Source organism: Echeneis naucrates, chromosome 19 (genome assembly GCF_900963305.1).
Source record: "Echeneis naucrates chromosome 19, fEcheNa1.1, whole genome shotgun sequence".
Lineage (NCBI taxonomy): Eukaryota > Metazoa > Chordata > Actinopteri > Carangiformes > Echeneidae > Echeneis > Echeneis naucrates.
Window position 1 is genome coordinate 2,310,951 of NC_042529.1, and position 27,318 is coordinate 2,338,268.

At 46.0% G+C, this 27,318-nt stretch overlaps 1 protein-coding gene across 3 annotated transcripts; it reads right to left on the reverse strand.

Moving 5' to 3' along the window:
- Positions 1-55: 55 nt before the first annotated feature.
- On the reverse strand, positions 56-26,955 carry etv4 (ETS variant transcription factor 4). Of its 3 annotated transcripts, XM_029528543.1 has the most exons (13): positions 26,807-26,955; positions 26,106-26,196; positions 25,867-25,914; positions 21,437-21,490; positions 9,157-9,286; positions 8,388-8,570; positions 7,873-8,006; positions 7,564-7,812; positions 4,801-4,869; positions 4,057-4,104; positions 3,046-3,218; positions 1,463-1,564; positions 56-568 (listed from the first exon to the last, which is right to left on the reverse strand). In XM_029528543.1, the coding sequence occupies exons 1-13, from the start codon at positions 26,861-26,863 to the stop codon at positions 341-343; spliced, it is 1,566 nt and encodes a 521-aa protein (XP_029384403.1). In that variant the 5' UTR covers positions 26,864-26,955; the 3' UTR covers positions 56-340. The 3 variants fall into 3 exon arrangements, with proteins under 3 accessions (XP_029384403.1, XP_029384401.1, XP_029384402.1); XM_029528541.1 differs by having other exon boundaries at positions 4,801-4,890; positions 7,564-7,988; XM_029528542.1 differs by having other exon boundaries at positions 341-568; positions 7,564-7,988.
- Between the last annotated feature and the right edge of the window lie 363 nt (positions 26,956-27,318).

The window sequence follows — 27,318 nt, forward strand, 5'->3', positions numbered from 1 at the left end:
TAAAAAGGTGAAATACACAGAAACACAAAAGAATCAGTCTAGATTTTAGTTTGGGTATTATAATGGGTGTTTATTAAGCAATCTCTTGAACCACAGTCATGTGTATGGATTGAATAAGCCTCAGATGTGAGAGGAATGCAGCTCTTAAAAACAAGAAACAAAAAAAAAAAAAAAAATCCCTAATGAGATTAATTTAAAACAAAAACACCATAGCCTTATATACAAGTGAATGGGGCAGGTCGGCATGTGCAAGAGGTGCATGGGGGGGTCTCAGGGGCGTGTATGATGATGGGTCGGTACAACAGGGAGACAGGAGAGAGGTTCGGGGTGGGGGCCGGCTTTAGTACATGTAGCCTTTGGAGTAGGGCTGGGGGCCCATGTTTTGGGGGGGTTGTTCCGGGGTGTAGGGCACTCCCTCGTCCAGGTGGGACAGAGGCACCGTGTCCTCCTCGTTGACGTAGCGCTCAAACTCGGCCTTCAGGCTGGGCCGCTGATTGTCGGGAAAGGCCAGGGAGATGAGGGCCTCGGGCTCACAAACAAACTTGTAAACATAGCGCTCCCCTGCCACCTGGAGAGAGCGAGAGAAAGGGAGCGAGGGGGTGAGTCATATAGGAATGCATGTAAAATAAGGAAATACTAGTTTGTTTTTTTTCAGGTTTGCAGAGCGAACACATCTGTCTATATTTAGATCCGGTAGACGCCCAGATCTGCGTCACAAAAAGTGCAGTGGCTCAGATATCCGACAAACGCTCTGAGCGATGGTGATTACGTGAGATTAATCAACACTTAATTTGACTCACACACACTGCACGCCTTTAGACAAATATCCAAGTACGGCACCCACTCTTGCACTTCATCCATCCCACTTCAGATACACTCTACATGCATCTTGAGGGTGACTAGAAAATGATGTAATTGCTGATTTGCAGTTTCGATATGATACAAGGCAAGCAAAGGTTTACGTTTGATGCCCATGAAATGAAATAAAAGTTTAACATTTCTGTTACATTATTTTCTTCCTTATTGTTGCCTCCAATATGTTTTCATTTAGGACAACTTTTGGGCTGCCCGGTTTTCGGAAAAAGTGTCTCTGGCTGACGTTCATCCTCCTTCAATGTAATTTGCATTTGTGTTTTTGGCAAATCCTTAAAGTCGAGACCCCCACCCACCAGTGAACCATTCAGCCACTTACTGGAAAAGTTGTGCAAAGCATCTGGATCACAGTCCATTTATTCACAGCTTGTTTACAACTGCAGGCTTGATTAGTTGTGGTAAAAACCTTTTATGCACAACTTTGTAACATTAAGAGCTGCAGACTTGACGGCCTGGCACAGGTTAAGAAACCCAGCAGTACTGACTGTGTCTTGGAGGAAAAACATCACCCAGAGCACCAACATGTACATGTGGAAGGCCGTGATACTAACTGAAGGAGCAGACTACATAACACTGGAGTATTTCGTACCTTCTGCATGATTCCCTTCTCGTAGTAATAGCGCAGAGATCGACTGAGCTTGTCGTAATTCATGGCCGGACGGTTCTTCTGCATACCCCACAGCCTGGCAACCTGAGCAGAGCAAACAGCAAAAGGGAAACGATTGTGGTTAACAATTGTGTCATATTTCAGCTCTATTGAGGGTCATTTAAAAAGGAAAAAGGTTATTTCTATCTTTATTTGCTGACTCAAATGACACGTCAACAACACGGAATTGTTTGCATCAGCTTTTTTCTTTTTTTTTCGTATGAAGTTCATATTTCCGAAATCGTCATCACACACAGTTGTTGCTCATTCCAAAATGTGACCACTAGGGGTCCTCGGCAACAAGTCAGATTCCTTCTCTGCTCTTCAACACAACGGCGTCAACACGCCAAGACCAGGGCGAGTCCCCACATGTGGATTCACTTCCTTTTTATGTAACCCATTACCACTTGAATGCAACCAGAGTCCCACAGTGTTCGCAGCGAAATAAGAGTCATGGCTGGTTGTCAGAGGCCGATCGTGAAGCACGGCCGGCCCCAACCCAGAACTGAACCCTCAGCTGACTGAGGTGGGGGGGTGCAACTAGCAACTCAGATTGGAAATCAGCATCTCGCAACAAAGCCAACACAGACGGGAGGAAGTAAATCAAGTCGTCTGACAACAGGGAACGAGTTTCATGATGACAAACAACTCAGATGCTGGAGGAAAGTGTAAAGCTGGGGGGGTTCATGACTCATGAAGAGGCAGGTTGTATCCCACAGTGGCCATCCAGCCAGCAGCCCTATTTGATCTGAGTGTGCTCTCAGACATAATTGCTCTTGTAAAACTCTTACCCTCATTCATTATTAACATACAGTAAAAAGATAATGGAAAACACATAGCGTAGCCCTCTCCAGTGTTCGCTCCCACCTAAATGGGCCCCCGTCTGAGCGGTCCAATCAGATTGCAGACTTAAACATAGCAAAAAAATGTCTTGACTACAGAAATGTGAGGAGGTGAGAGAGAATCGGGGGTGTTGGGTGATTCGGCGATAGCGCTCGTCCTTCATTTATCAATCCAGCGTTTCATGTGCTGAATAATGAATGGGGGGAACTAATGGAAGGTGGATTGGAGAATAGAGCTGTGAGGGAAGTGGCCAAATCTCACTTCTGATCGCTCTAATCTAGGTAGCGCCTTAAAACCCTGCTAACATGAATCCATTCCGAGAATAACTTCTCTGCTGCCCTTATCAGATTTATATTCGCATCATGATCTCTATCAATGCTTCTCCACTGTCCCTTGATGAGCCCCTTACAGTAATATACACCAAAAGTAATGTTGGTGCATTTTAAATTATTCAGTTTGAAGTGTACCGGCTTCGAGGTGCTGCTGTGACAAAATGCATCTTAGCTTCTGTCTTAATATCCAAATTCATCCTTTTTTTTTTTACCCTTGCGAACTAAACTATCTATATCTATCAAATTCAAGACTGAAAATAAATGTCTGAATGTTGAGGCTCTAAATTTATGTGCTCATTGCCCATGATGCTGCTTTTCAGTCTTCAAAAAGTGTTTTGCGTTCAGACGTACCTCTTCGGGTTCGATGAGTTTGAACTCCATGCCGCGGCCGGTCCAGGCGATGAAGTGGGCGTTGCCCGGGTCGTCCAGGAGGGCCACCAGGAACTGCCAGAGCTGCAAAGAGCCGCGGCGCTGGTAAGGCGTGCCCTCGCGAAAAACACCACCACCCTCCTGCTTCACCTCACCTGGAGCAGGGAGAGAAAAGAGTCATTCAGGGCTTATGGTCAGAAAGTTTCCTGTTTCTGTGAATTATCAGCATCTTCATCTGCATCAGACCATTAAGCTTCCATCATTAAATTAAGGTCTGCAATGGTTCTAATGTTACATGTGAAAATAAGAAAAGTTGACTTGCAACAGCTGCAAAGCATCTAAACTCCAGAGGGGCCAGTGCATCAGCGGGGCATCTAATCTGATGTGGTTTAGGGTTAGGGTGATGTTTGCAAACCTGGCTTATCGCTAAAAAGGCAGCATTGTGTCGAGTGGGGGCCGAGCAGCCCAGAGAGCAAACTAACAGCATTTTAAGTGGCTGCGAAACAATACTGTGTGAAGCAGCACGGATGTAAGAAGACACGGATTCGTGTTTGCTTCTCCGTTGTTTACCGGTCATCTGATATGTCGTACACAAGTGTGGGAACACGAGAGGCCGGGCTGAGCTACGGCCGTCGCAGCTCAGAGAACTTGTACACTTCACTGGTTCAACCAGTGCTGACACCCTTAGGCTCTCCACTCAATCTCCTTTAGTTGTCAATCACAGGCGACACCATGGGAGACTGCGGCGTCTCTGTTCTCACCGTGACAGCGGACAGAAACCAAACCCACTCACGAAGCGTCCCTGCACACAAAGGCCGGTGTCCCTCTTACACAAGGACCTCTGACGTCTATAGAAGACGATCGTGGAGCGTAGAGGGAGCGGAGTGGGTGACTAGTGTTTCTCCACTGCAATCCGTCAGCCCTAATAAGACCTCGGCAGAGCAGAGTGGCGTGCGAACGCAGAGGGGTTGCGGCCGCGCCAGGCCTACCTACCTTCAAACTTCTCTGGAACCACACGAGAGTCGTTCTCAAACAGATAGCCTGGAAGACAAAGGGAGATTGTGTTTAGTTTCAAGGGGCCTTGATCCTAGAACAACTGGGTTGTTCATTTTGGATGTGTGCCAAGCTTTCAATACCCCCCCCCCCCAAAAAAAAAAAAAAAAAAAAAAAAAATACAAGGACCTATTCATGCATGAATAACCTTAAGCCAGTAAGTGCGTGCTCTTCTTTTACAAAAAGGACCAGAGCACTTCACTAACAGGGGAAGGATTTCATAGTGGAAACATTTAAAGGGTCTCAGATTTTTCAGGGGCAATTAACTTATTTGTACCATCTATGAGGCCTTTCAGAACCCCCCTAAAGCCCCTGTCGCTGAATGGGAATGTGAATTACCCAAAATGATGTGAGAAACAATGGGAGCAAGAGGAAGGATTGCCCCCCGCCCCCCCCCCGCCCTTTTTTTTTTTTTGATGGGGAAATAAGTGTATATTTTCCAGGAGTTATGTTTATTCAGGGATTCTTGAGACGGGGGGGGGGTCCAGAGACTCTGCCAATGGAAACACGGACACTCTGGGCTGCTTAGCCAATGACCGCAGAGCTCTGACCAATGAGGGGCCAGTGTGGACAAAGGGGGTGAAGAGGAGGAGATTGGGGAACATGTGATTCTACAAGACTGACAAGATTTTGGCGAAGGCTTCAACGAGGGGGTCCAACAGGATATTGAAAAATTCTTATTACCTTCGTTGCTGTGCTGGGGGTTTGGGTAGCCCTCGCTGTGGTGGTACATCGAGGGGCATCCAGGCACATCTGGGACAGAAACACAAACAACTTCAAGCTTAAATAAGCAACAGAAAGTCTGAGTGTCAGTTTGAGTTTAGCTTTTATGCTCGTTCAAGATTCCTTCATTGTCATTCAGCAGAGGCATCAAGGATCCAGGGCTCCGTTTAAAGAGTCAGGGCAACTCCAAGAAGCTCATAATTTGGTTCTGGCTAAATTCTTTGAGCCAATATCTGCATGAGAAGGCGGGTGTAGAGTACAGACATTTAGTGCGATCACCCTGCCCGGTGCAAGGACAAACGCTGCATTTATCATATCACTTCTCTTGTCTCCGTCGGTATTTTTAGGCCACGAGCGAGCACCTTCACCAGAGCAGAGGAGCGGTTCAGTATACAGTGTCTGCTCTGTGTCTGGGCACATCTTTGCCTGTCTCAAATAGCCGCATCCACCAAAATAGATTTTTATGTTCCTCCTCATGAACCCGTCAGGACAAATTCTAACAACACACACATTACAGTGAGCTTTGTGCTCATTTCCTGTGGCTGCCGTGCTCACCTTTTGTACGTGTGTGTTTTCTTTCTTTGACTGTTTGCACTTCAGAAAAAAGAAAAAAGAAAAGGCGTGCCGCTGACTATTCTGATGTGTTTGTCTGTTTTGTATGTCAACTGCGAGCGAGCCAAGCGAGAGAAGAAACACTGAAAGGTGCAACTCTTTGGCCTCAGGCTCTGGCTCTGACTCACTGCTTGGGAATGCAGCTGCAGCGCTGCGACCGTGATAAGATGCCAGCGGAGGGGTGGAGGGTAATCAAACCCTCCATTCCGGGGCAGCGGCACTCGATCTTACTGTAAATAAAATGTCTGCCGGGGAAAGCGATGGGGCAGATTGAGTGAGAGAGCACCCGGGCTAATTGTTCGCTGAGTATCACAACAGTTCTGTTTCTTTCATGCGAGACAATAGCTGTGATTCCATGATGGGATGGCATTTTCCTGAGAGGCTCTTTTTAAAATGCTGTTTCCTTTTATGACAGACAAACTCCAGTGCTGTTGTCTTTATATACGTCTCCTCTTTTGTCTGCTCTATCAACATTTCCCTGCTTAGTGTTTGTTAACTTACAATTTTTCTTTCCGTTAAATGACCAGGAACAAATGAGTATAAATAAACAGCCGTTGCTTTTATTCATCATTTAAAATGTGACCAGTTTGTCTTTAACACCAATGATCTAATTAAGTGCCTGAGAGAAACTATATTTTCAGCAGGTCTACTAATTGAATTTACATTATTCCGTTTATGTGCTGGTGGATTAAGGTTTCTTATTATATACCCATGCTTTCCATTATATTTTAAAGGCTTCCTGGAATCCCATGACTAATCCCCTCAAGAAATTAATGTTTTTTTGTTTTTTGTCTTCTGCATACCAACAGTTCTACACGCGGGGGGGTTTAGAAGCTCAGCTCAAGGACATGTAGTGGCGCTAATGAAGGGAGGACTGAGTGAAATTGATTCATGTTGTCCCGGCGTTAGTTTGACGGTAACCCCGCTCGGCCTGTGACGCCTTTGTAGAAACTGTCGAGCTCTGCAACAACAACAGGACGATAATCTCTGATCGGCCCCTGCAGTTGGTCGAAGCTCGTATCTGAGACGCAGGAAACCCCGCCAATTTCAACTTTCTCCTCCTCCCAGCAGTTATCCACAGAAAAACATCCTTTTGTACTTTCCCTCCGTCTTTCTCAAGGTTGTGTGATTCCTTGTCCGGAGTGTCCGCAACCCCTGAAATCAGAGGCGAGGGAATAAAAACACTGTGGGTGAAAGGAATTGAGTTGCTCTTCCTGGGCTTGTTATTATGCCCACAGTATGTTGCTCTCAGAGCTGGAAGGCATGTTTTGCAGCGTGCGCAGGGGCCTGTTGGGATTCGGTCCTGCAGCAGCTTTAACGCAGGTGAAAGAGGACAGAACGAACGAGGAGTGTCCGTTTTAAACTCAGAGCAAAGCAGATGAGCTGGCTTCTTTTCTCCAGTGGTTGGATTTGTTGTTAAAGCCCCTGAGCTCGCTACCCAACCCCACCCTGCCTGCACCCATCACCCCACCACTTCTACAGCACCCCCCTCCCGCTCACCCACTCCCACAGCCGAGCCAGCGAGAGGTTCGGGTTACTGCGGCCATGCTCATTTTTCCATTATGAGTTCATCTGCCTGCAGAAAAAGGAAGCCGCTGGTGCAACCTGAAACCTTGGAGCACTCCACCAGGGACTCTAGTCTTTCCAGTGCCCTCCATTTTCTCAATGAAATTCCTCTGCCTCTCTCTCTCTCACTGAGAGGAGGAAGGGAGGAGTGTAGCTGAAGCAGAAAAAAAAAAAACTTTTTTTCTCCTTTTCTTTCACAAAGTGTCAGAGTTGAAAGGAGGAGTTTTGGAGGCGGGGAGGGATTCGGGTAGGAGTCTTCATACAGTGAAGCAGTTTGTTTGTCGTGTGGACATTTTGTTCTTCGGTTCGCTGAGCACACTGGGGAGGGTTTGTCTTCAAAAGGCCTTCAGTGAAAAGGTGGATAATTTGATAAGTTCAACAGCTTAAAAAAGCCAAATATTTGCACCTCAAATGTGAGGGGGCCGCTTTTCTGTGTTTCTGGTATTTGATAAATTTAAAAAAAAAAAAAAAAAAAAGGTCACCAAGAGTCTCCTGGTTCTTGAAGTCTCCTCCCTAAAATCAGTGAGAGTAGTCTGTATCACTCACCAGGTTCGTAGGTGTAGTCTGTGGGCTCCTGCTTGACCATCATGTGGGCTGGTGGGAACCTGTGTGGCTGTGGGTGGGGGTGGGGGTGGGGGTGGGGGTGGGATCCGTGGCCGTGGCCGTGTCCTGGTCCACTCCCGTGTCCAGGCCCCGCCATGTGAGCCGCCCGCTCGTACAACGGGTCCAGGTATTCTTGCTTAAAGCTCTGCTGCAGGTAGGGCATGCAGGGGTCGGAGTGCTGCCGATGATAACCTCCACTGCTGCCGCCGCCGCCGCCACCCCCGCCCCCTCCTCCACCCCCTGGTCCTCCACCGCCACCGGCTCCACCGCTGGTGTGTCCTGCTGGTGCAGACGGCATGCGCTGAAAAGCGGCCTGCCCTGGGGGGGGGAACTGGGGGCACATGGGGTCTCCTGAGGGGCCCTGATACCTGGAGCAGAGAAATAAGCTTCCAAATTAAATGACACATCTTTATGAACAGAAAGCCTTTTTCCAGAATAAAAGCAGAAAGGAAATCATAATAATGACAGGAATATGGACACAAGTCATGGCGGGTGAGAGGAAGTATTAAAAATATACTGAGGTGTCAAGTTAAATAATCAGATTAAGTTGGCACTAAAGCAGAATTATACTTCTAATGGTATTTCCATCAAATATTAAAAAAAAAAAGTATCAGAATTTAAAGGTTCATTCTGGTAAATAGGATTTATTTGCATGAATAACCACCAGAGTCTCAGCGTTAATAGTGAGAAAGTCATCAATAGCAGGTCTCCTTCCTCTCAGTTTCCCTGAAACACTACTGCATAAAATACATTTTCCGTCCTGTCACCTGGTGTTGATGGGGTAACTGTTGCTGGGCAGCGGCTGGGAGGTGGCAGCGGGGTTCATGTAGCCGGCGTCGGGCCGTCCGGCTGTGGCGGGTTTCGGGGAGTAATGCTGCGGCATGGAAGACATGGGGGTCCCGGGGCAGGAGCTCTTGGCCCCCCCTGCAGCCCTTTTCTGCTCGTAGGCACTGAGGAAGAGTCGCGTGTCACAACAGGCTCGCATTAGTTTACAAGGTTTTTTCCAGTCAATACAACAAACACAGCTAATGGGAGGGGGGGGGGGGGGGGGGGGGGGGGGGGGGGCAGTATTGGTGGTCAATAGCATGCGATCACTGCTTTAGCTCTACTGACTTATTCATCACAGCTGACTGGATGTGGGTAAATGGACAGAGACAATAAAGCCACCCGTGAATCATTGCTCTAATTCAATTTAAAGAATTTTCCAAATCAGAGCTGAAAAAGCTAAAGAGACAAGACCTTTCACTTTTGCTTCCTTTGAGGCTGCTTACGAAAGGCAGCGAAAAACAACAGGAAATAAATGACTTTTATTAACGTTCCTTTGAAAACATTTGGCTGAATATTCTGTGGTTTATCCACAGAGTATTTATTTCCTACAGCCACTAAGTTTTATATGTGCAAATGTGAATTTCCTCATTGAGCAACAGACCCACCTGGCTGCATTCGACTGTGGGGAAGTGTTTTTTTACTTTGTTGGACATCTGAAATGACCCTTTATTGCCCCTCCAGTGTGAGTTGTGGGGTTTGGAAATGTACCTGGCATAAAGGCACTGCTCTCCATTTGGGTAGCTGAAGCTCTGCTTGTGGCTACAGGACTGGCTGGGGTCAGAGCCGGGACTCTGTGGTTCCTTTTTGATAGTGACTGGAGGGCTGTGAAATGCCACCGCTGTAAGAGACATTAAACAGGAAACAAAGGTGAGTGTTAGCACACAAACACACACACACACAGCAGGTTTTGTGTCCTCTCAATGAGCCCTGCCCCGATACTACTGTTGTTAGACTCAATGGCAAAAGCAAATACTTCTGTCTGCACTGGAATCTCTTTTTAAATGCCAGCCAAAACGTTTAAACTGGCTGTCAGCTGCAAAACATACGACCACAGACAGGACACGTACAAACAGACACCGAGGAGGAGAGGCGCACAAACACACGCACGCTCATACACGACTGCAGGAATGCGTCCTTGCCCACTTTTCTTCACTCCTCCAGACACAACAGCAGCCAAAACTTCCTCCGTCAAAGTCAAGCTTTAAGCTAAACAACTCTACGGGCCAGAGAGATGTCTGCGGACTGATGAAAGCGAATGTCACACCTCTGTGAGAACAGCATATACACCGATTGTGCGCCTCGGCATTCTTTCCTATTTCCATCCAGATGTTAGCCGCCGCTTTTTGCTTCTGAACAAAGAGCGGTAACGCCAAAACGTAAGGACAGCGTGTATGATTATCTGATAACGCCTCATTTTCCTCCCAAAGTCCGAAACACTTTTCACCACTTAATGCTTCCCTGGAGACATCCACTCAATGCCCAGCAGACCAAACTGTCCATCAAGCCGGACTGCTGGAGGGGACCTTTTGCCTCGACGGCCACAAAAACCACCCAAAGTGGAGCTTCAAACTGTGCCGAGGGCTTGTGTTTATTATATGAGGGGAGGTTTTCACCCGGAGAACTGTACAGGATGTTTTTCTGGTCCCGACAGGGTAAACAGCAGCAGCTGTGCACTTCCAGCTGGGGAGGCCTGTATTTATGTGTGCGCATGTGTTGCATGAGTGTGTATTAGTAAATCTCGGGCCGAGTCTGCAGCCACTCGTGTGAATGTGTGTGCGTTTGTGATCTCCTAAAAGTGCGTATCTTTGTGTGCCTGCAGTGGGTGTGGAGCTCCTGGAGCAGGCCACACTGAAAGCTGAGCCCAGGTAATTATATACTGTCGTCCATTCACACAAAAAAAAAAAAAAAAAAAGGAGGGGGGAATGTCTGGCACACTGAAAAAGGCCTGAGATGACTGCTCAACTGAGGCCGGATATAGAAAGTGAAAAATGGGAAGGAGAAAAAAAAATGACGCAAACCAAAAAAAGCCTTCAGGATCTGCCGTTGCACCGACAACTAATTGTCCTTCAGCTCTCAACCTTCAACAAGTCAGATTGAAAAGTGTTAAATTGTTGTTTAAACTTAATTTATCAACCCAGAAAGTTTATTTCTGATCTGTTCAAAATAGTAAATTAACACCTCTGAGCTGCCGGTTGGACCAAAAAAAAAAAAAAAAAAGCAACTTGAATCAATCAACAATTAACAGTTTGATCAAAAGATAAAAAAAAAAAAAAAACTGCTCAAGCAATGATTTCAATCACGACGGGCTGCTTCCAAGCTCCATTTTAAATATTTTCAAAGTGCAATATTTTCAAAATGGTGTCAGAAAGAGTGAGTAAGTGGGAGCAGACTGCGGGATCTCTGATCAAACAGTCTGGTGTTGTTTACGTAATTTTATGTAATTGAAAAAAAAAAAAAAGCTTCAGCATTTGAAGATTCTTCAGGAATTTCTGCTTTGAAAAGTCCAAATCCGTCCGACACTCACCAGATGTTTATTTCATTGGAGCGCCTGCTTGCTTTGACAGAATTTAAAACATGACTGAGATGAGTCCATCCTCCTCCTCCTCATCATCACCACCTTCCTATTTTTGGTTTGTACTCACTCTCCCATGGCTGGCAGGCAGGTGAGGAAGTGTTGGCTTTAGCGGAGGATCAGCGGGATTAGAGAGCATTTACCCAGATTTCCCAGACAGACGGGATGAGATTCCAGCCTCCTCTGAGTCTCCAGCAGCTCGTCTGCCAATCCCCACAGGGTGGCACGTGACTGCCGCTCGAGTAATACTAGTGTGTTGGCCTGTTGAGATTCCCTCCTTTCTCTGCCACGGTCATGAACTGCAAACAATCCTCAGAGAGAACAAGTCCGGTCACACTGTGGCCAAGTGGAGCCACTGATGCCAGCGGAGGGAACGCCAGCCTTGATGTGGCTCCTGGTTTATGAGGATGTTCAGTTTTAAAGACCTTGGCCTTGGAACAGCCCTGTGTGTGTGCGTGTTCGCACTGTTTGTGTGTGACCTTTCTGGAATAGTAATTAATCTGCTGAACGAGCATCAGACGGCGTTTTGTGTTTGTGTTTCTGCCCGTGATTGGAGATTGCTGTTGCGTGCGTTTCTAATTAGACAGAGCTGGTTGAGGTTCAAATGCACAAACAATAAATGCGCCGATTCCAGCACAGAGTGCGAAGTGCGTGCAAGGCTGATGTTTCTTCTGCGGGTATTTTCAGCATAAACAAAAAGCATTTTAAATCAATAACGATGCCGGAGTGAAATCAGGACTCGCTGAATTCATCCTGAGGAGATGTGGAAAAGTCAGGGGATCAACTTTTAGGTCACTATGACTCATCCTCTGGTGACCATCGATTTTAATTTAATCCTTCCAATCGTTGTGATACCAAAGCGACGGCGCCTCGATGCTAACGTGGCTAAAAGCATGATTTTGGAATTAATGTAACGTCCAGGAATAGTCCTTGAATTAAAACAAACTCTGGTCTCCACCAACTATAACAAACTCTCAGGCATACGACAGTAAATCTCCGTGTCCAAATGATGTCAAATTTTCTGCTAAAGTTTATAAGGCAGTGGCAAGTCCTGTAAACGGATCCAGAGAGAGTTATGTTCTTCGGGTTCTCTCCTTTTCCTGCTTTTATTTGGGGCAATATGAACGTCTAACTGCTTTGTTAAATGTTACATCACCCTTTCACAGAGATCCTCGTGTTTCATAGCTTCTCTCCTGCACGGAGGAGGAGGAGGTGGGGGGTCTGTGTCATGAATGTAAAGCGCAGCGTGTGAAGAAGAAGAAGGTGTTTGGAAGAGAAAAGATGGATGCAGTCCAGAGCAGCCGTCTCCATTTGTGGGCGAATGCAGAAGAGAAGTGAACGGACTCCCAGCAGATTCCCTGCTCCTCCTAAACCGATAAGGTCACTGCAGAACCTTTGCTTATCTCCTCCTTCCTTATTTTGGGGGCATTCTTCACCCTGTCCCATTCACACCCTATTCTGAGCGCTGCCCCCCCCCCTCCCGGCTGAAGGCAGGGTGGAGATGAGCTTTTACATATGTAAATGTTGGCTCTTAGATGTGGAGGATGCAGGGTGAAAGGTGATGGTCATGGTTGAGTGCTTTAGGAAGTATGGGGATCATTACATAGGGGAGGAGTGTGTGTGTGTGTGTGGGGGGGGGGGGGGGGGGGGGGGCTATTCAGCTGACACCCACCACAAACAAACTGTAGGAGCAGGGATAGCACACACACACACACACACACACACACACCCTCACAGAAAACTTTGTCTCACTCATAATTAAGGACTCTGGTGAGACGTTAAGAGTTTGATTCCATTTTTTTTTGTTGCCTTCGACTTGCAGAATGGGGATACTATCACTTTTGAATGAAAGCTGACGAGACCTCGCTCTGAACTCCCCCGTTCCTATTTTAGACGGAGTATTTCCTACCATTAAAGGCCCTGGTGGAGGGAAATCCAATCTGAAGACAGGAGTGGATCTGGAGAGTCTTACCTAGGATGTTTATGTGCGGCCTGGCCAAGTTTTAAGCCTCTGGAAGTCTGCAGCACACGACAGCCTCGCTCACGATAACTCATTGGACATCAGCCCCCGTGTCAAACAGGGCGACTGGATCTCGCGAAACATGTGAGCGTAACATAAATACGCACTTAATGGGTCCGATCATACAAATAAGACTCAGCTCCGTGCTGCTGGAGGGGGGACGGTTCCAGGCCTATCTGGAGATCTGGTTCCTATCTCACATGATATGTATTGAACACGTGCAGCGTGAGCGGCACGTGGCGTCCGTGTGGAGCACAGACGGAGGCGTGCGATAGGCCACACCTGATTGTCAATACCAACTACGCCACGACGATTCGAAAGGTTAAAAAGGAAGATATTGGTTTATACGGACTGCAAATGACATTAGCTGCCTGACAGAATACACGGCTCCGCTGCGGTGAGAGGGAGGCATGATACAGAAAAGCAACTGTATAATTTAAAAGAATTTCACTGTCATCACGTACAATACAAGTCTGACACAGCCTATACTTTAATGGTAATTTTAACGTTTCGCACGCAGTGGCATGTTTTGCTTTCTCCAGACCAAGTTTGGGTGCTATTTCTAAGTTTCGAGCTGTTTTTATGGGAATGACACATTTGGATGAAAATAAAAAGCTGACGCAAGAGCATCCGATTTTCTGAGGTCGGCAGTGAGAGCACGAAACCGACTGCAAGCTGAGAAGCAGCTTCAAAACAGATTTATTACGAGTATAGTGTTACTTCGATGCACGAGATCAATATCAGAAATTAATCTACGCATCTTTGCTGAGCTTTTAGTCAGTAGGTGTTATTTTAATTCTCTGTTATGTGTGGATTTTCGGATAATCATGGCTCGATCACAGGCTAGCTTTAGATTAAGGCCTTCTTGCTTGGTTCACTCTTTAATTGTTATGACAGAACAGAACAAATGCGACGGTTTAGTGAAGACTTCAGACCGCTTTTAGCTCAATTTGGGGTTGTGCATTCTCAGAAACCAAAAAAAGAGACAGTTGGTGTGACTAGAGGGGCAATTTTCTGAATTGAAAAAGGAAATTGGCACAGAATGATTCACAACTAGAATTTTTTTAAATGAGAAGTGTAAGGATGACATGGAAAATATAATTTATATAAACTGTCCACTAAATCACAGCTAAATTGTGGCTTTCTAGGTAAATAGGTGGAAAATGTGGGACCGTTTACTAAATATCTAACGTCCTAACCATTTAACGAGTCCACCCAAAAGCTATCTTTATCTTCTAACCAAGCAGATTATTTAGATGAGATTACCCATGACCTAAAATCTGTCGCTGTCTAATTTGTGCCACTGCAGGATCCCAACCATTGCTAAAAGTTAATTTGCCAGAGTTGCCACAACCTCATTTTCAGCTCCTAAGATAATACTTCGTTGGCAGTAATTGCAGACCGTGAATGATTTGTTCTTGGTCAAGAATTAAGAACATTGAAGCTACAAATTATGTGCACAAATGTGGGGAGAGTTTAAAAGAAAAAAAAAATAGAATAAAAAAAAAAGCACGCAGATTGTTTGGCCATTGTTTGCATGCTGGATCAAACGTCACAACAGTGTTTTGACAAATACGCGTTTACAGCTATTTAGCTTTGTAGGTCAGAGTGCAGTGGAAAAATTAAGAGCGAGGGCGAGGGAAGGGGAAGCGACGCGCTGTGATCCAGACCGAGTCTATCCAGCCGTTCCACTGGTGCATGGAAACATGTGTTGTACATGTGTGTTTCGCTTCTCAGGTCACTGCACAATCAGGAAGGCGGAGAGAGAGAGGCAGCTCAGCCAGCATTGACAAACTCATCCTCATCTCTGAGAGCCGGCTCAGTATCTGTCTGCTCAGGGCGCCCCGGAGTGTTGGATCCATTAGTGTCTGCTCTATCTGATTTACAGGTCGTCCTCTCTCATCTGATAATGGTTCAGGCTCCTTGAATATTTAAAGAATGGTTGTCAGATACCTGCCAAACAAGCCTAACGAGATTGATGGAAAGTACAGTGGTATCAGCGGGACAGATGATTGGCCGGCCCCTCCTCACAAATCGATGTTTTTTTTTTTTTAAGTTGGCCGTTAAAACCGTTTTTGATCCATCACATTGTGTTGGCCAACTGGATGTAGATCTCAATGACACCCATCATGGGAAAGGCAGCAGATTTTGCAAACACTCAAAGTTTCACTTCCCTTTTGTTCGACAGGAAGTAGATTGCAGCGTTTGACTGAAACGATTACCTCAGTTTGTCTAAGAATGATGTCCAGCTAACCCTAACCCTTTCGGTCCTTTGGAGACATTTTGTGGGGTTTTCCTGCATTTGGGTGAAATCTGCAGTCAAATCAGGAGCACACCGCAGGGTCATAACAGAACCGCCATATTACACATCAGGTTGACTTCTGTTTGATTTGGTGAACTGCGACTTGCCCTTCCTTTTGGCGGTCATCGTTGGGCCTCGCTATGGAAACGTGTCGGCGTCTTAACTGGCTCTGCAGCGATAAAGTGGGGCTTTCTTCGTTCATACTCCTCTTGGTGTAGGAGGTCATTTTCTGCTTTGACATCTCTGTGATAGATCTTCCTCTCCCTTTCATTATGACTTCCTTACTCCTCCTCAATCAACTCTGAGCTTTTTGTGGGGTCAAACGTCAAACAGCTGCCCAAGAAACAAAGTGATAAATCTTGTGTCTTCCTATTTAAAAGGTATCATTCAAACGGAAGCACGAAGGACAAAGTCTACTTGTGAAAATAGCTGAGCCAAGAAACAAAGATGCTTCTACAACCTTAACATTATGAGAGAAAAACTCCAAACTTAATATTTCTTCAGCCTTGGTAGCATGAAGGGAATACAAGTTTAATTGGAAAATGCTGTGACAGCTCCCGTTTTCCCTATTGTCCACTTCACTTTCAATTGTGCCGCGTTGGCTTTCTATAAACGGCCATTGACCAGTCATAAATCCAGCCGTCTCACTGCTGTTTAGTGGACCTGATAGAATACATCCCTGTCCTGGGACGTGTGCAGCGAGAGGGACATCCCCTCGAAGGCGAAGGATGGATGTAATTAATCTGACACAATATTGACTCTTCACTCTCAATCCCTCGGCCCCCCAATATAGCTGTCCCCTCTTAATGTTTAATGTGGCGATCGATCCAGCCTCACACTGTTACTGAAATTATATAATGAGCTCCCACTGCCCACCAGGGTATCCAGCATGTGCCTGGGGGGGGGGGGGGGGGGGGTCGAAGCGGGATGCAGATAAATACCAGAAGCAGATAAGACACAGAAAGGCCAGAACACCTTGCTTGAGATTATCAGAGCAGACGCCACATCCATAGTTCCTTGTCCTCTTCTCCCTCCATCACCATTTCGCCCTTTAGCTTTTTTTTTTTTTTTTTCCTCCTTGATCTGGATCGTAATGCTTCGTGGCACCTTTGACCCGCTCTTACTTCTCTACTTCATCCTGATTTATCTGTGCTTTATCTTTATCAAGCCATCCATCAGCCCTCTCCATCTCCTCCTCTCCTGGATCTGCGAGGGTCGATATGTGCCGCATGCCGGCTCTCAGTTCACTCCGCACACCTCCTGGTCTGTGTCAGCAGGTTACTATAACCACCCCCCAACTCACATGCAGCCGGCTTTGCGTGTTGATAAATACTCTGTGTGCGTTGAATTGTCGAGGATAGGAAAGTGGAGAAAAAGAGTGAGATATGAGTTTAAATGTTAGCCAGGAAACGAGCTCATAAAGGATCGTTCTGTCTTTGCTAAGACTTGGACCTAATTTTCACGGCCTTGGCCTTCATTTTCACAGTTACAACAACATCGTGCTTGCCAAAGCAACTGCTAAGACCTAAGAACATGCTGACACTGCTACAACAAAGTCAGGTTGCGAGGAGACACGAGGACTCAGACGAGCAGGTTTAAGGTCTTTGGTGCTCGACAAGATCTAGTTCACGCAGCGTCTCCTCCAAGTCTGCAGGCAGTGCAGTAAATAACAGCAAAGACTTTTAGAGGACGTCTGCCCGAAGCTGTTCGTTAGAGTGAAATTTATAAAAATGGTTAAGAATGTATGAGATTGGGAGAAAAGTCCAAATTCTCTCAACTTGGCTGATTATTGATTTTGGAGAGGCATCAGGAGCGGTCGGCTTTCAGAGGCTGGTGGAGCATTTAAAAAGCTCCTTTCGATGCAGCTCAGGCAGATGATTTCAAATCAATTCATTTGGATATAAAACAGCACGAGAAAACGAGGAAGAAAACGTCCCTCAGGCGTGTGACAGGAGTTTTATTGACGCTCGCCTGTTGAAATACATTTGGCTAACCTGGAGTTTCTAACTCGGCCTCTAGCAGTCACCATATCCCCAAATCACCTGGTTTTTACAATCAACAGGAAAGAGGGCCAAAGGCAGACTGAGGCCCGAGCTGCTGCCTTCAGAAGGAAAACCATCCAAATGGGACTTCATCACACCCATGTGTACTCAGTTGACACACTCCCAGTATCTCCTTATTAGTCATTAGTTCAAGTTTAACTACTGTTATGTTTATGGCGTCGCCCCTTCAATTTTTCGCAGCATCTGTTCCCCTTTTCGGTCTGCTCGCATTCAAAAAAGAGAAAAAGCACTCCAGCTGCAGAGAAGTGCAGCCGTGGAAATGCACAGAGATGCACCAACTTACACAAACAAACACACACACACACACACACACGTCCCCTCCACTCTCCTGCAATAACACACACACTGCCTTCCATTCACAAAGCTGCACCGATGACACCGTGCTGCCCCCCCCAGCTTTGACAGGGCTGTTCTGAATCAACACGGAGGAGTTCAGCTTTTACTTCCAGGCTGGAAGCTGTTAAACGCCTATTACCCTACATGCCTTCCCTTTACAGACCTATTTTTTAAAATTGGATTTGATTGACTAAAGATGACTAAATAATGCTGTAAACTGGCAATAACTTGTGGATGAGTGCACTTTTGTCTTTTCATCAAGAGGCGCTCAAGTTAAAGTTACCAAAATACGACTGTGGTTGTGAGTTAAACAAAATGAGGGAGATGCACATAAAGACACAACTTAAATAAAAAAAAAAGAAATCTGAGATTGTGAAAGAAGAAGAAACAAATTAGTCAGATGAGAGCTGATAGAAAAACAAGCCTGCTCCTCTCAAAGGTGTTGTTAGTGTTGGAATAATGGCCCCCAATGTCATGAATGAACGTTCACTCCCCTTAACTCAATGTGCTGCCTCAGCCACTCTTTCACAACCGACCCATTCATAAAACTGCTGGGCTTAAGTTTGTGTGTGTGTGTGTGTGTGTGTGTGTGTGTGTGTGTGTGTATCAGTCTAAGAGTGTTTACGGGTGCGTGGATGAGAGGTTGTCAAAAGGAATCATCTGTTCAAGTCAGAGAAATCAACCGTTTCAGTCATAAGCAAAACAAAAACGCTGCAACAAACACACAGCTCATTGAGGGCGGCGGCGCAGCGCCCCCCCCATCCCAGAGCGAGGAGGCGAGCTGTATCCGTGCATATCTGGCAGGCACCTGGATGTTTTTGCACTTTGTTGCATAGCAGCTGTATTTTGGAAAGTGGAGAGTACAGAGTTGCATGTTTCTCTTTCAGGGGTTGGTGGGGGGAGGAGGGGGTCCAGTTCTGGTCCAGAAAAAGAGCCCAAACAGGAGAAAGGCTGTGAATTCATGACAAAGCAGAACACGGAGCCAGACAGGCGCACTGCTGGGAGGATTAGGTCGGAGTTTGGTGACTGGAACTCCTCCGTTCTCTTTCTTTCCCTCTTTTCTGCTTTTCTAACAAATCAGTCCGTAGAAAGTGAACTTCTCCTCCGTGTCTCAGAGTGAGCTAATGATTTTTTGGTCATTCTGAAAACCAACTCTATACATTCTGATGTTGACTGTCCTTTTCTCCTCTACTTCCTCTACACCCATGAAGTCCCTCCCTGCTTCTTTTTTATCTTCCCCGCCTCTCCTTCGCCAAAGCTGCTCGGGTGAAAAGCACTCTAACGGCATTCTATAGCCGCAACTTCCTATATAATTACTGCAAGACACAAAACTAAACAATCGTCCCACACAGCCCGAAAAATCACTGGATTAGTTCACATCTTGGAACACTCAGTGTGTGTGTGTGAGAGAGAGAGATAGAGAGGTATAGAGAAAAGGGAAGAGGCGGGGGGGGAGTCCAGATTTTTTAATTCAAAATAGTTTGTGCAGACACAGGAAGGGAGGGAGGGGTTTGGAGTATCCACTTGAACGGGAGGTGGGGGGGCGTTAGAGAGAGAGAGAGAGAGAGAGAGAGAGAGAGAGAGAGAGAGAAGAGAGAGAGAGGGGGGGGGTCTGTAGTACTGTAGGGCTTTTTTATGAATGAAGGCCGAGGACTGAGAAAGAGAGAGAGAGCGAGAGAGAGGGAGAGAGAGAGAAAGAGAGAGAGAGAGAGAGAGAGAGAGAGAGAGGCAGACAGAGGGGGGAGGGAGAGGCGCACTTCCTCTTACGCACGCAGGGAAGAAAATTTATGAATGGGTCACATCTCCCAAGCTGCTCCAAGTGTAAACAACATACTTGGACAAAGAAGAGCGAGCTGCGAGTGCAGGCCGTAAGCTCAGACCCAGATCTGAATAAATAAAATAGAAATACAAAAGCAGTGGCACGTTCTGAGTGCTTTAACTACGTTTGTTATAAACACCCCCACCAAAGGTGTTGTCCCTAAAACATTCATTCCCACTTTAGGTGAGTTGGGGAGAGTAAATATGGTGAGCTGTTATCAGCGATGGCTCAATCACCATTGAAACACACAGGCGGGTCAGCCAGTGCATAAAAGTTGCATGTTTGCATAACCTTCCCTCAGCAGCAGCCTGCAGACAGAGCATGCTTGTTAGCTGCGAAGGCGGAATAGACCAGATGAGATAGATTTACCAGATGTGCAGGTATTGCACAACCCCTCCTTTGCCTGCCTGACCCCCCCCCCCACACCAATCTAGCATTCCTACATGTTCCATAGTTTTTGCTGTTGTCTCTCTCAACAACACCACACCCATGCAGGTAACAGCCTGACTCAGTAAACAACAATGTTTTCATTTTTACCTGGGACCTGGGATTAGTGCTTCACTTTATGCCTTTCTTTCTTTTTTTATGTGCTAGTTTCCAAAACAGGTGAGTCACCTGTTATTGAAAGCACACCAGACAGCGTGAATGCCGTTCAGCTCGGTGTGGAAAAGAGATAAGCCTTTTTTTTCTTCAGGCCATTCACAGACTGCATGCAATGAATATATTTATAGCTGCTTGTCAACTGCAGTTTCTCATCAGTCCAACCTGAATAGAGATGCTCAAACTGGACTCTGTGACCCGCAGGGACACTGTCTGTCAACGCAGGAGTGTCTCTGCCGTGCATAAGTGAGCTGCCCATCAAACCCAAGGCCCTGTCACCCTGCAAATCACTCCCGGGGCAACCGTTAGCAGAGCTCTGACAGCTGATTGGCTGACAGGCCGGGGGGGGTTAAATAGACATGACCTCTGCGTGCCCCGGGGTTCATCTGCACTTCCTCCTCTGCATTGTTGGCCGGCGCGCAGTGACAATGCGGCGCAGGGCATATGTCACACAGGGGCTGACCAGTTGTGACTCGGAGCTGGTTAAAATCTCACAATGTTTACACACAAAAGACACAAAAAGGTCTCAGTGAGAGGAAGAGCCTTTGACCGGGACCGAGAGCTGTCAGTCTTACTTTGGAGACGAGATTATTTCACAGCTCCCCTCGAGCTGCCACCCTGTGGGTGAGATGGAGAAGCCTGCAGTGGTTCAGCAACACACACAAAACCGCACATACACCCAGATCCTGAATCGCCATTGTTAAGACACACAACAAAACAAAAAAAAAAAAAAAAAAGGAAACTCATTCAAATAGCTTCTCAGTTGTGTCGCCAGTGAATTTGCTTTTCCTTTTTACACCTTCCGATGTGCACAAAGGCCGAACTTTGTACCTGGACTCTGCATGATTTCGTTGTACTGGTTTCCTGGGCTGGACCCATTCAGCTTTTCAAAGGCATGCAAATGGATGACAGCAGCACATAACGCCGGCGTCCAACTTCACGTCAGGCCCGGCTCATTAGGCCCTCCGGTTCTGCACAGCTTTGTCTGCCAAAGACATTACTGTAACATCAGCGAGTTACAGTAAGCCTCTGGCACATTCACGGCCAAAAAAACCCTGACCGCTGCTTCGCCTTTCACTTTCTCACGACTGCATACTTTATCTGGACTTCCATGAGGAGGCCGACTGACCGAGAGCGGGCGAGCAGCTCTCAACACGCGGATCAATATCTGACTAAACAAACAGCGCCAACCTGAGACGCACATGGCAGACATTCAGATGATTTTGTGCACCTCTTTGACAAAGACACAAAGACACAGAAGAAGAAAAGTACTCACAGTTCTCAGAATGGAAATCAGGAACAAATTGCTCATCACTGTCAGGAACCTGAGCTGAAATTAGAAGACAAAAAAGAAGAAGCAGTTTTATCATCATTATTATTATTATTTTTCATCATTTAATAGAGAAAATCTGACCTTTCCCTGCCCCCTCCTTCGCCCTGAGATCTGAGTCAAAGCCTGACTTGGTTTCATCCACGCAAACTTCCCTTGGTTTTGTTTTCTGCAGTTCCTCCATACATCAGTTCATGACAAAGTGTTGTTCCTGAACGGCATCACAACCATTAACCTGCTTTTGTGCGACTCTTTGCTGTAACAACCTCTGAGTTAGAGACCCCCCCTCCTTCTTTTAATACATCCTATTTAAAACATGTTAGGTTTTTTTTTTTTTTGTCAAACCAAATTGGTGAAACATCTTCATGGTAACAGCCTGGTCCTGCTGCAGAAATCCAGACACCTTAAACTGGCTGTTCTGGCTAAACAAGCGAGGAAATCTGTCAACGGGTGTGACAAACTAACAGCAGCATCACAAGACGTAGGGGACGAGATTGTCTAACACTGCCGTCTAAAAGCCGTCTGGATTTCATCTGCAGCGTAGGTGAGGAGTCACTCTCAGGCAGATAAAGAACAAGGAAAGAGGACTAAAAGCAAGCAGAGAAACGGCGGGAGTCCAACGGCAGAAAGGAAAGGTTAAAGCACTTCCTGTCAAATGGCCTCTATCAGTGAATTAATGTCTTTTCTATGGAGGAAAGATTTGATAACAAAACTGTTCCTGTTCAGAAACAGAAACTGCTCATAAATCAGCCTCCATCATACGGAGCCTCGTGCCTCTTACGGCCAGTTTACAACAATTTCTCCAAACATGTGAGTTGATCCGGTGCCTGGATCTGATCTCTAATCACTCGCAGCGGTGCTCAGTTTCAGCTGCCCAGATCAGACACACTCTCATAATGAAACTCGTCCTGGATCTGACTGAAAAAGCCGAGTCAGTGATGCCAAGCCCAGGTGCAGCGGAGCCAGACAGACACTATTGTACGGCGCTTTCTTTTTTCTTTTCCTGCAGGAATCCAACCCCATTCACAACTGCAGCTTTGGACTTTGAGCCACACAAACATGTCAGAAAAGCCCGAATCATTGGACTGCCGGGGGGGTGAGGAGGTCAGATTCACTCGCTATGTGTGCCACCTCTTCAATTAACAGAAAACGCACGCACACACGCACACACTTGCGTCATGGTACAAGCAAACTGGAAGGGAAAGGCTGATGGCTATCATTAAATAGCATGAACGCAATCAGGGGCGTAATGGGCCACAAAACAAAGATTACAGGTAGTTTAAGCCACATTTGTCCCGTTAAATGAATGTAGGGCCCTTTTGTGTGTGTGTGTGTGTGTTTTCTTTTCTCTTTGCCTATCGCACCCAGCCAAGGAAGGATTCACCCTCTCTGGCTTCTCTTCTCTCACTTCATCCACCACAACGATTTTCAGACAGTGACACTCAAGACAGAAACTTAAACTCGAGAGAGGGGGAAAGCAGGAGCAGCAGACACAGAGGACAAAAAGAGGAAATAAGAAATTCAAATCCACTTTCTTGTCGTCACACTCCTCCTTCCTGTGCAGAGAAAAACCGGATGACGACGTTTAGGAGCATGTTCAGATGAATTACATTGATTTCTGATACAATTCTGCATCCTGTGGCCGACTTTACCATAATGACATTACCCCCCTTTTCAATTTTCAGTCCTTCTGCATCATGCAGCGGCAATAAAACTGCTCCATGACACAAAGCAGATTTTGCTACGCAGACCCAACAATCAATCACTTCCACCAGTTTCAACGTGTCCAGGGTAGAACACGCTGGACCTCGTAAAGACGGAGGAGAAAAGAAACACAGATGATGACCAGCAGACATTATGGCAAAACCTCAGCCGCCACCGATGTGTGCGCTTGCATGTGTATCTGATTTGTTTCCAGGAACACCTCATCAGGGGCTTTGAGATGCAAGTCAGCACAAGAAAGAAAGTGTGTTTATACGAGCACAGACGCATGTTCTCCTCGACGCTTCCAGGCACCTTGAATGACTTTTTTTTTTTCTCTCAGTGGGAGATCCTGGGAGGAGCCAGGCCGCCTCAGTCATATAAACCTAAAGGCCATAATGAGACAAGATGTGACAAGCTCCTGAACTCCTGCCATTCAGGACTTCACCCTTTCTGTCTCTCTCTTGCTTCCGCTCTCTCCTTTGGCAAAAAAAAAAAAAAACTCCCTCCAGCTAACCAGCTTTTACAATCTTGGTGAATCCCTCACAACTGCAATCAGTCATGATAAGGTCTTTAATTAATGCAACAGGAAAGGAGAGGTCTTAGCCAGGGAAGCTGAAAACAAGCCAGTACTTAGCGTTAAGTAACACTTTGATAAAGTTACACTTCCATCACTGTCCGGAGTTTTTTTTTTTTCTCTCCTCACTTGCTGCAAGTTGACAATAAGCTACCACCCAATTTGTAAATTCAGTACACAAACAGGATTCCTCCTCAAAGACTGGCTCATCATATTTTCTACACTTCCTCAACCGTATTTCCAAAGTGTTTTTTTTTTTTTTTTGAACATGAATCGAAGAGCCTTTTCAAAGAATACTGTCGCCACAGCTCTGAGTAATCCACAGATGACACATTCAGACTTTTTCTTTCATTGAAAGTGATTCCAATAAAACTGAGCACAATGAGATGAGAGGTAAAGGTTACTCTTTCAAACTACATTTTATTTACCTCCTCCTCAAATTGGACCAAAAACAACCCAGACGATCAGATTCCAGGAGCGGAAATTTAGAAAACCTGTGTATTTAGGGTGAAGTAACCCTTTAAGGCCGGCATGTAGAGCTACAATCTGTGAATACAAACAGGCTCCAACTTTGAAGCAACGCCCATTGTTGAAGTTTTATTGGCTTCAGCTTTTGTCTTTGTCTGCATGAGACGCTGGTGTGAAGTGAACTTGCTGGTTTTTGACGCTGCATGTGAAAAGGCCAGAGAGCTGCCATACACACGGCGCTGTTCGTCAAACGGCGGCCGTTTAGACGTCTGTCTGGTCTTAAGACTGATGTGCCCGCTTCCACATTGTCACTGACTGCAGCTGCCTCACTTCCCTATTAGCTTGACCTGCTGCACAACTCGAGGAGTCAACAGTGGAACTCGTTGCGCCGTTATAAGGTGACAGAAGCAACTTTTGCACAATTAGAAATCTTTTGAAATGCGCCTGTGGCCATGAGAGAGCACCACCCATACACTTCATTAAAACAGCATTTACAAAGACACATTTCTGCCATAAATGTAAGATTCCCTCCAGACACATAAAAAGTGCTCTGAAATAATATCTGTTTGATATGGTTTTTCAGCAAATGAACCTCAATTACACGGCGGTGACAGATTTAAAAATACATCCACTTCTTCTTCCCCCGTTGAACAAAGATGTCTCCCACTTCGCTCTCAGTGTATCTACGTTTGATCGCAACTGGATCCAAATTGGTCAGAAAACAGCTTTTACGTTCGAGCTTTAAACTGAGATTTAATCTGAGCAGAGACACACGGTTCCTTCTTCAGCAGATGAAACGTGAGATCAGCCTTCTGACTCCTGGGCCTGAATCCCTCTACACACTGAAGGTCAAACACCCCAAACCATGTAAAAAAAAAAAAAAAAAAAGGCAAAGTTGACTTGTGTGTGTGTGGCGGGGGGTGCTTTAAACGTTGGGTTTATGTGGTTCATGTTAGAGGATAAACCTCAGAAACGAGCTGCGTTTCCTTTTAAAGCTCCACATCAAAGCACATCAAAGCAACAGACACAACAAAATTCACACCTCCCGGTGCAATTCCCATTTTGGACCCACTTGTCCTGCCACCGTGGGGCCTCCAGGTTAGCACCGAAGTCAGACACAATGACTCACGCCTCGTGTTAATGGCTACAGTATAATTACTCTATTAGGGCTCATGTCATCATTGCACTTATTAAGTCTACAGGCCGACAATTGCCTCCGACCAGGCCTCATTTCATCGCTATGTGCCTTTGAGTGACACAAGCCAAATAGCCTGTTTGTTTGCATTGGCTGCTGGCTGGCAAGCACACTGCATGCCAACATGGCCAAAATAGGACATGCTCAAAGCTAATAATGTCCCGTCTGTGTTCTCTCTGCCCTTTTTGCAGTGTTGCATGGTTTATGAGCATGTGTGTTGCATCAGAAAGTTTGAGCTTCCCAAACAACCCCCCCCCAACAAGACGAAGATTTATAACCAAAAAAAGAAAACTTCATTAAAAGTGTACTATTGAAAAAAACCCAAAGAAACCTGGAAGCTGCTTTAACAGCCTTCGTGGATGTCGCTAACCAAAAAGACACGATCACAGAAAAGCAGAGGAAAATAAAAAGGAGCAGCCTGCAGGCAGTTCTCACCTTCTGTCAGCCATGTCTCTTGGAGTTGGCTTAAGTCCTGGAAGAGGTCTGAGGGGACAGAAAGAAGCACACAATCAATAACCAGCAGACTTGACAAGCTGACAGCTCAGGGGACTGATTGGCCAAGATATTTTAAAAACAGCAGCTCGGACTGAGGCTGACAGGTTCACAGAGCACGATGGAAACATGCGTCATTTAAAGAGACTACAGGCCAAAATCGTGAACTTCCACCAGTTTACCTTCGGATTCCTGAGGGGGTAATTCTGTGTCCATGTATTTCCTTTTCGCTGCCATCAACAGTCTATTTAGGGGCCCATTTCCTTGCGACTTCTGCAAAAGCCATAGATGTTTAGGAGAGGAGAAGAAGAGAGATGGGACATTTCCAAACACATTAGTCCCGAAACAGATAACATCACGTTTAACTGTGACAACAACAACAACAACAACCACAACCACGACTTGGAGACAGCTGATAAGAAATAAATAAATAAAACAGAACAATACTAAATTTGGTTACAAAAAAAGGGGGAGACGGCTGCAGCTGTAGGTGGAAAACAACATTTTAGTCGGTGTTGGAATTGTTGGAAAAACAATCTGCGCTTAAAGAAAGTGACCATTTGGCACCACAACGACGCGCCGCTCCGCCGAAAAACGCTGTCGGACGCTGCAGCCGCCATGCTGCACACTTTTTGTGGTAGCTTATTTTTTTTTTTTTTTTAAAAACGTTACAAGAAATTGCCTTTCAATCCACACAAACACACAACAAGGAGATTTCAAATAAAAGCAGCAGAAGCAGCAACAACAACAACTCTGCAGGCAGAAGTGAGACGGCAGAGCGATAAAGCCCGGCAGTCGAGTCATTAAAACCAGGCACAGCGGACATTTTTTAAAAACAAAGTAAAAAAAAAAAAAAAAAAAACAAGAGTTCACCCATACGTACATTTGCTAAAGTGTAAGGCACTTGCTGGTCCAAATATCCATCCATCTTATAATCCATCCGTTAACCGTTTGTGGTCATTTAGGCTGAAGTGAGTGCGATCCACGCAGCCTGCACGGAGAGGAGAGGAGGGAGCGCTGCTTGTGAATGGAGCTGCGTGGAGGCTGCATGCATAATGAGCTCCATTCACAAAAAAATGCCGAGGGGAAGTGATGGCAAGTGATTACCCAGCGGGCTGCTGCACTCTTTACAAACCTCCTTTTGTGACAGACAAGTTTCAGGTGTGAAGGTTCTTCTGCACCTCAAGAGACTGTATCCCACTTTTGTAAGAAATATATGTGTGTGTTTAGAAATAAAACAGGTATGTACATGGACATGTAGGTGTGTTTTTTGGGGGGTTTATTTGCGCCATAAAGCGCGCAGCTGATGAATAATGAGCGTTTTTTAGTGGCCTGTTCTGTTTCTTGGGCTTTTTGCCACGTCTGCCCAGATCTGCCCAGGCTCCTCTCTCTTTA

What these genes read in the sequence shown, in the direction of transcription:
- etv4 (XM_029528541.1), bottom strand. Translation starts at nt 26,863, where the DNA reads ATGGATTATAAGATGGATGGATATTTGGACCAGCAAGTGCCTTACACT. An exon ending in GAGCAGTGCCTTTATGCCAG is followed by an intron (nt 8,571 to 9,156) that starts GTACATTTCCAA and finishes ACTCTTCCTCAG; the next exon opens with TGCCTACGAGCAGAAAAGGG. An exon ending in GGTTCCAGAGAAGTTTGAAG is followed by an intron (nt 3,219 to 4,056) that starts GTAGGTAGGCCT and finishes TCCCTGCTCCAG; the next exon opens with GTGAGGTGAAGCAGGAGGGT.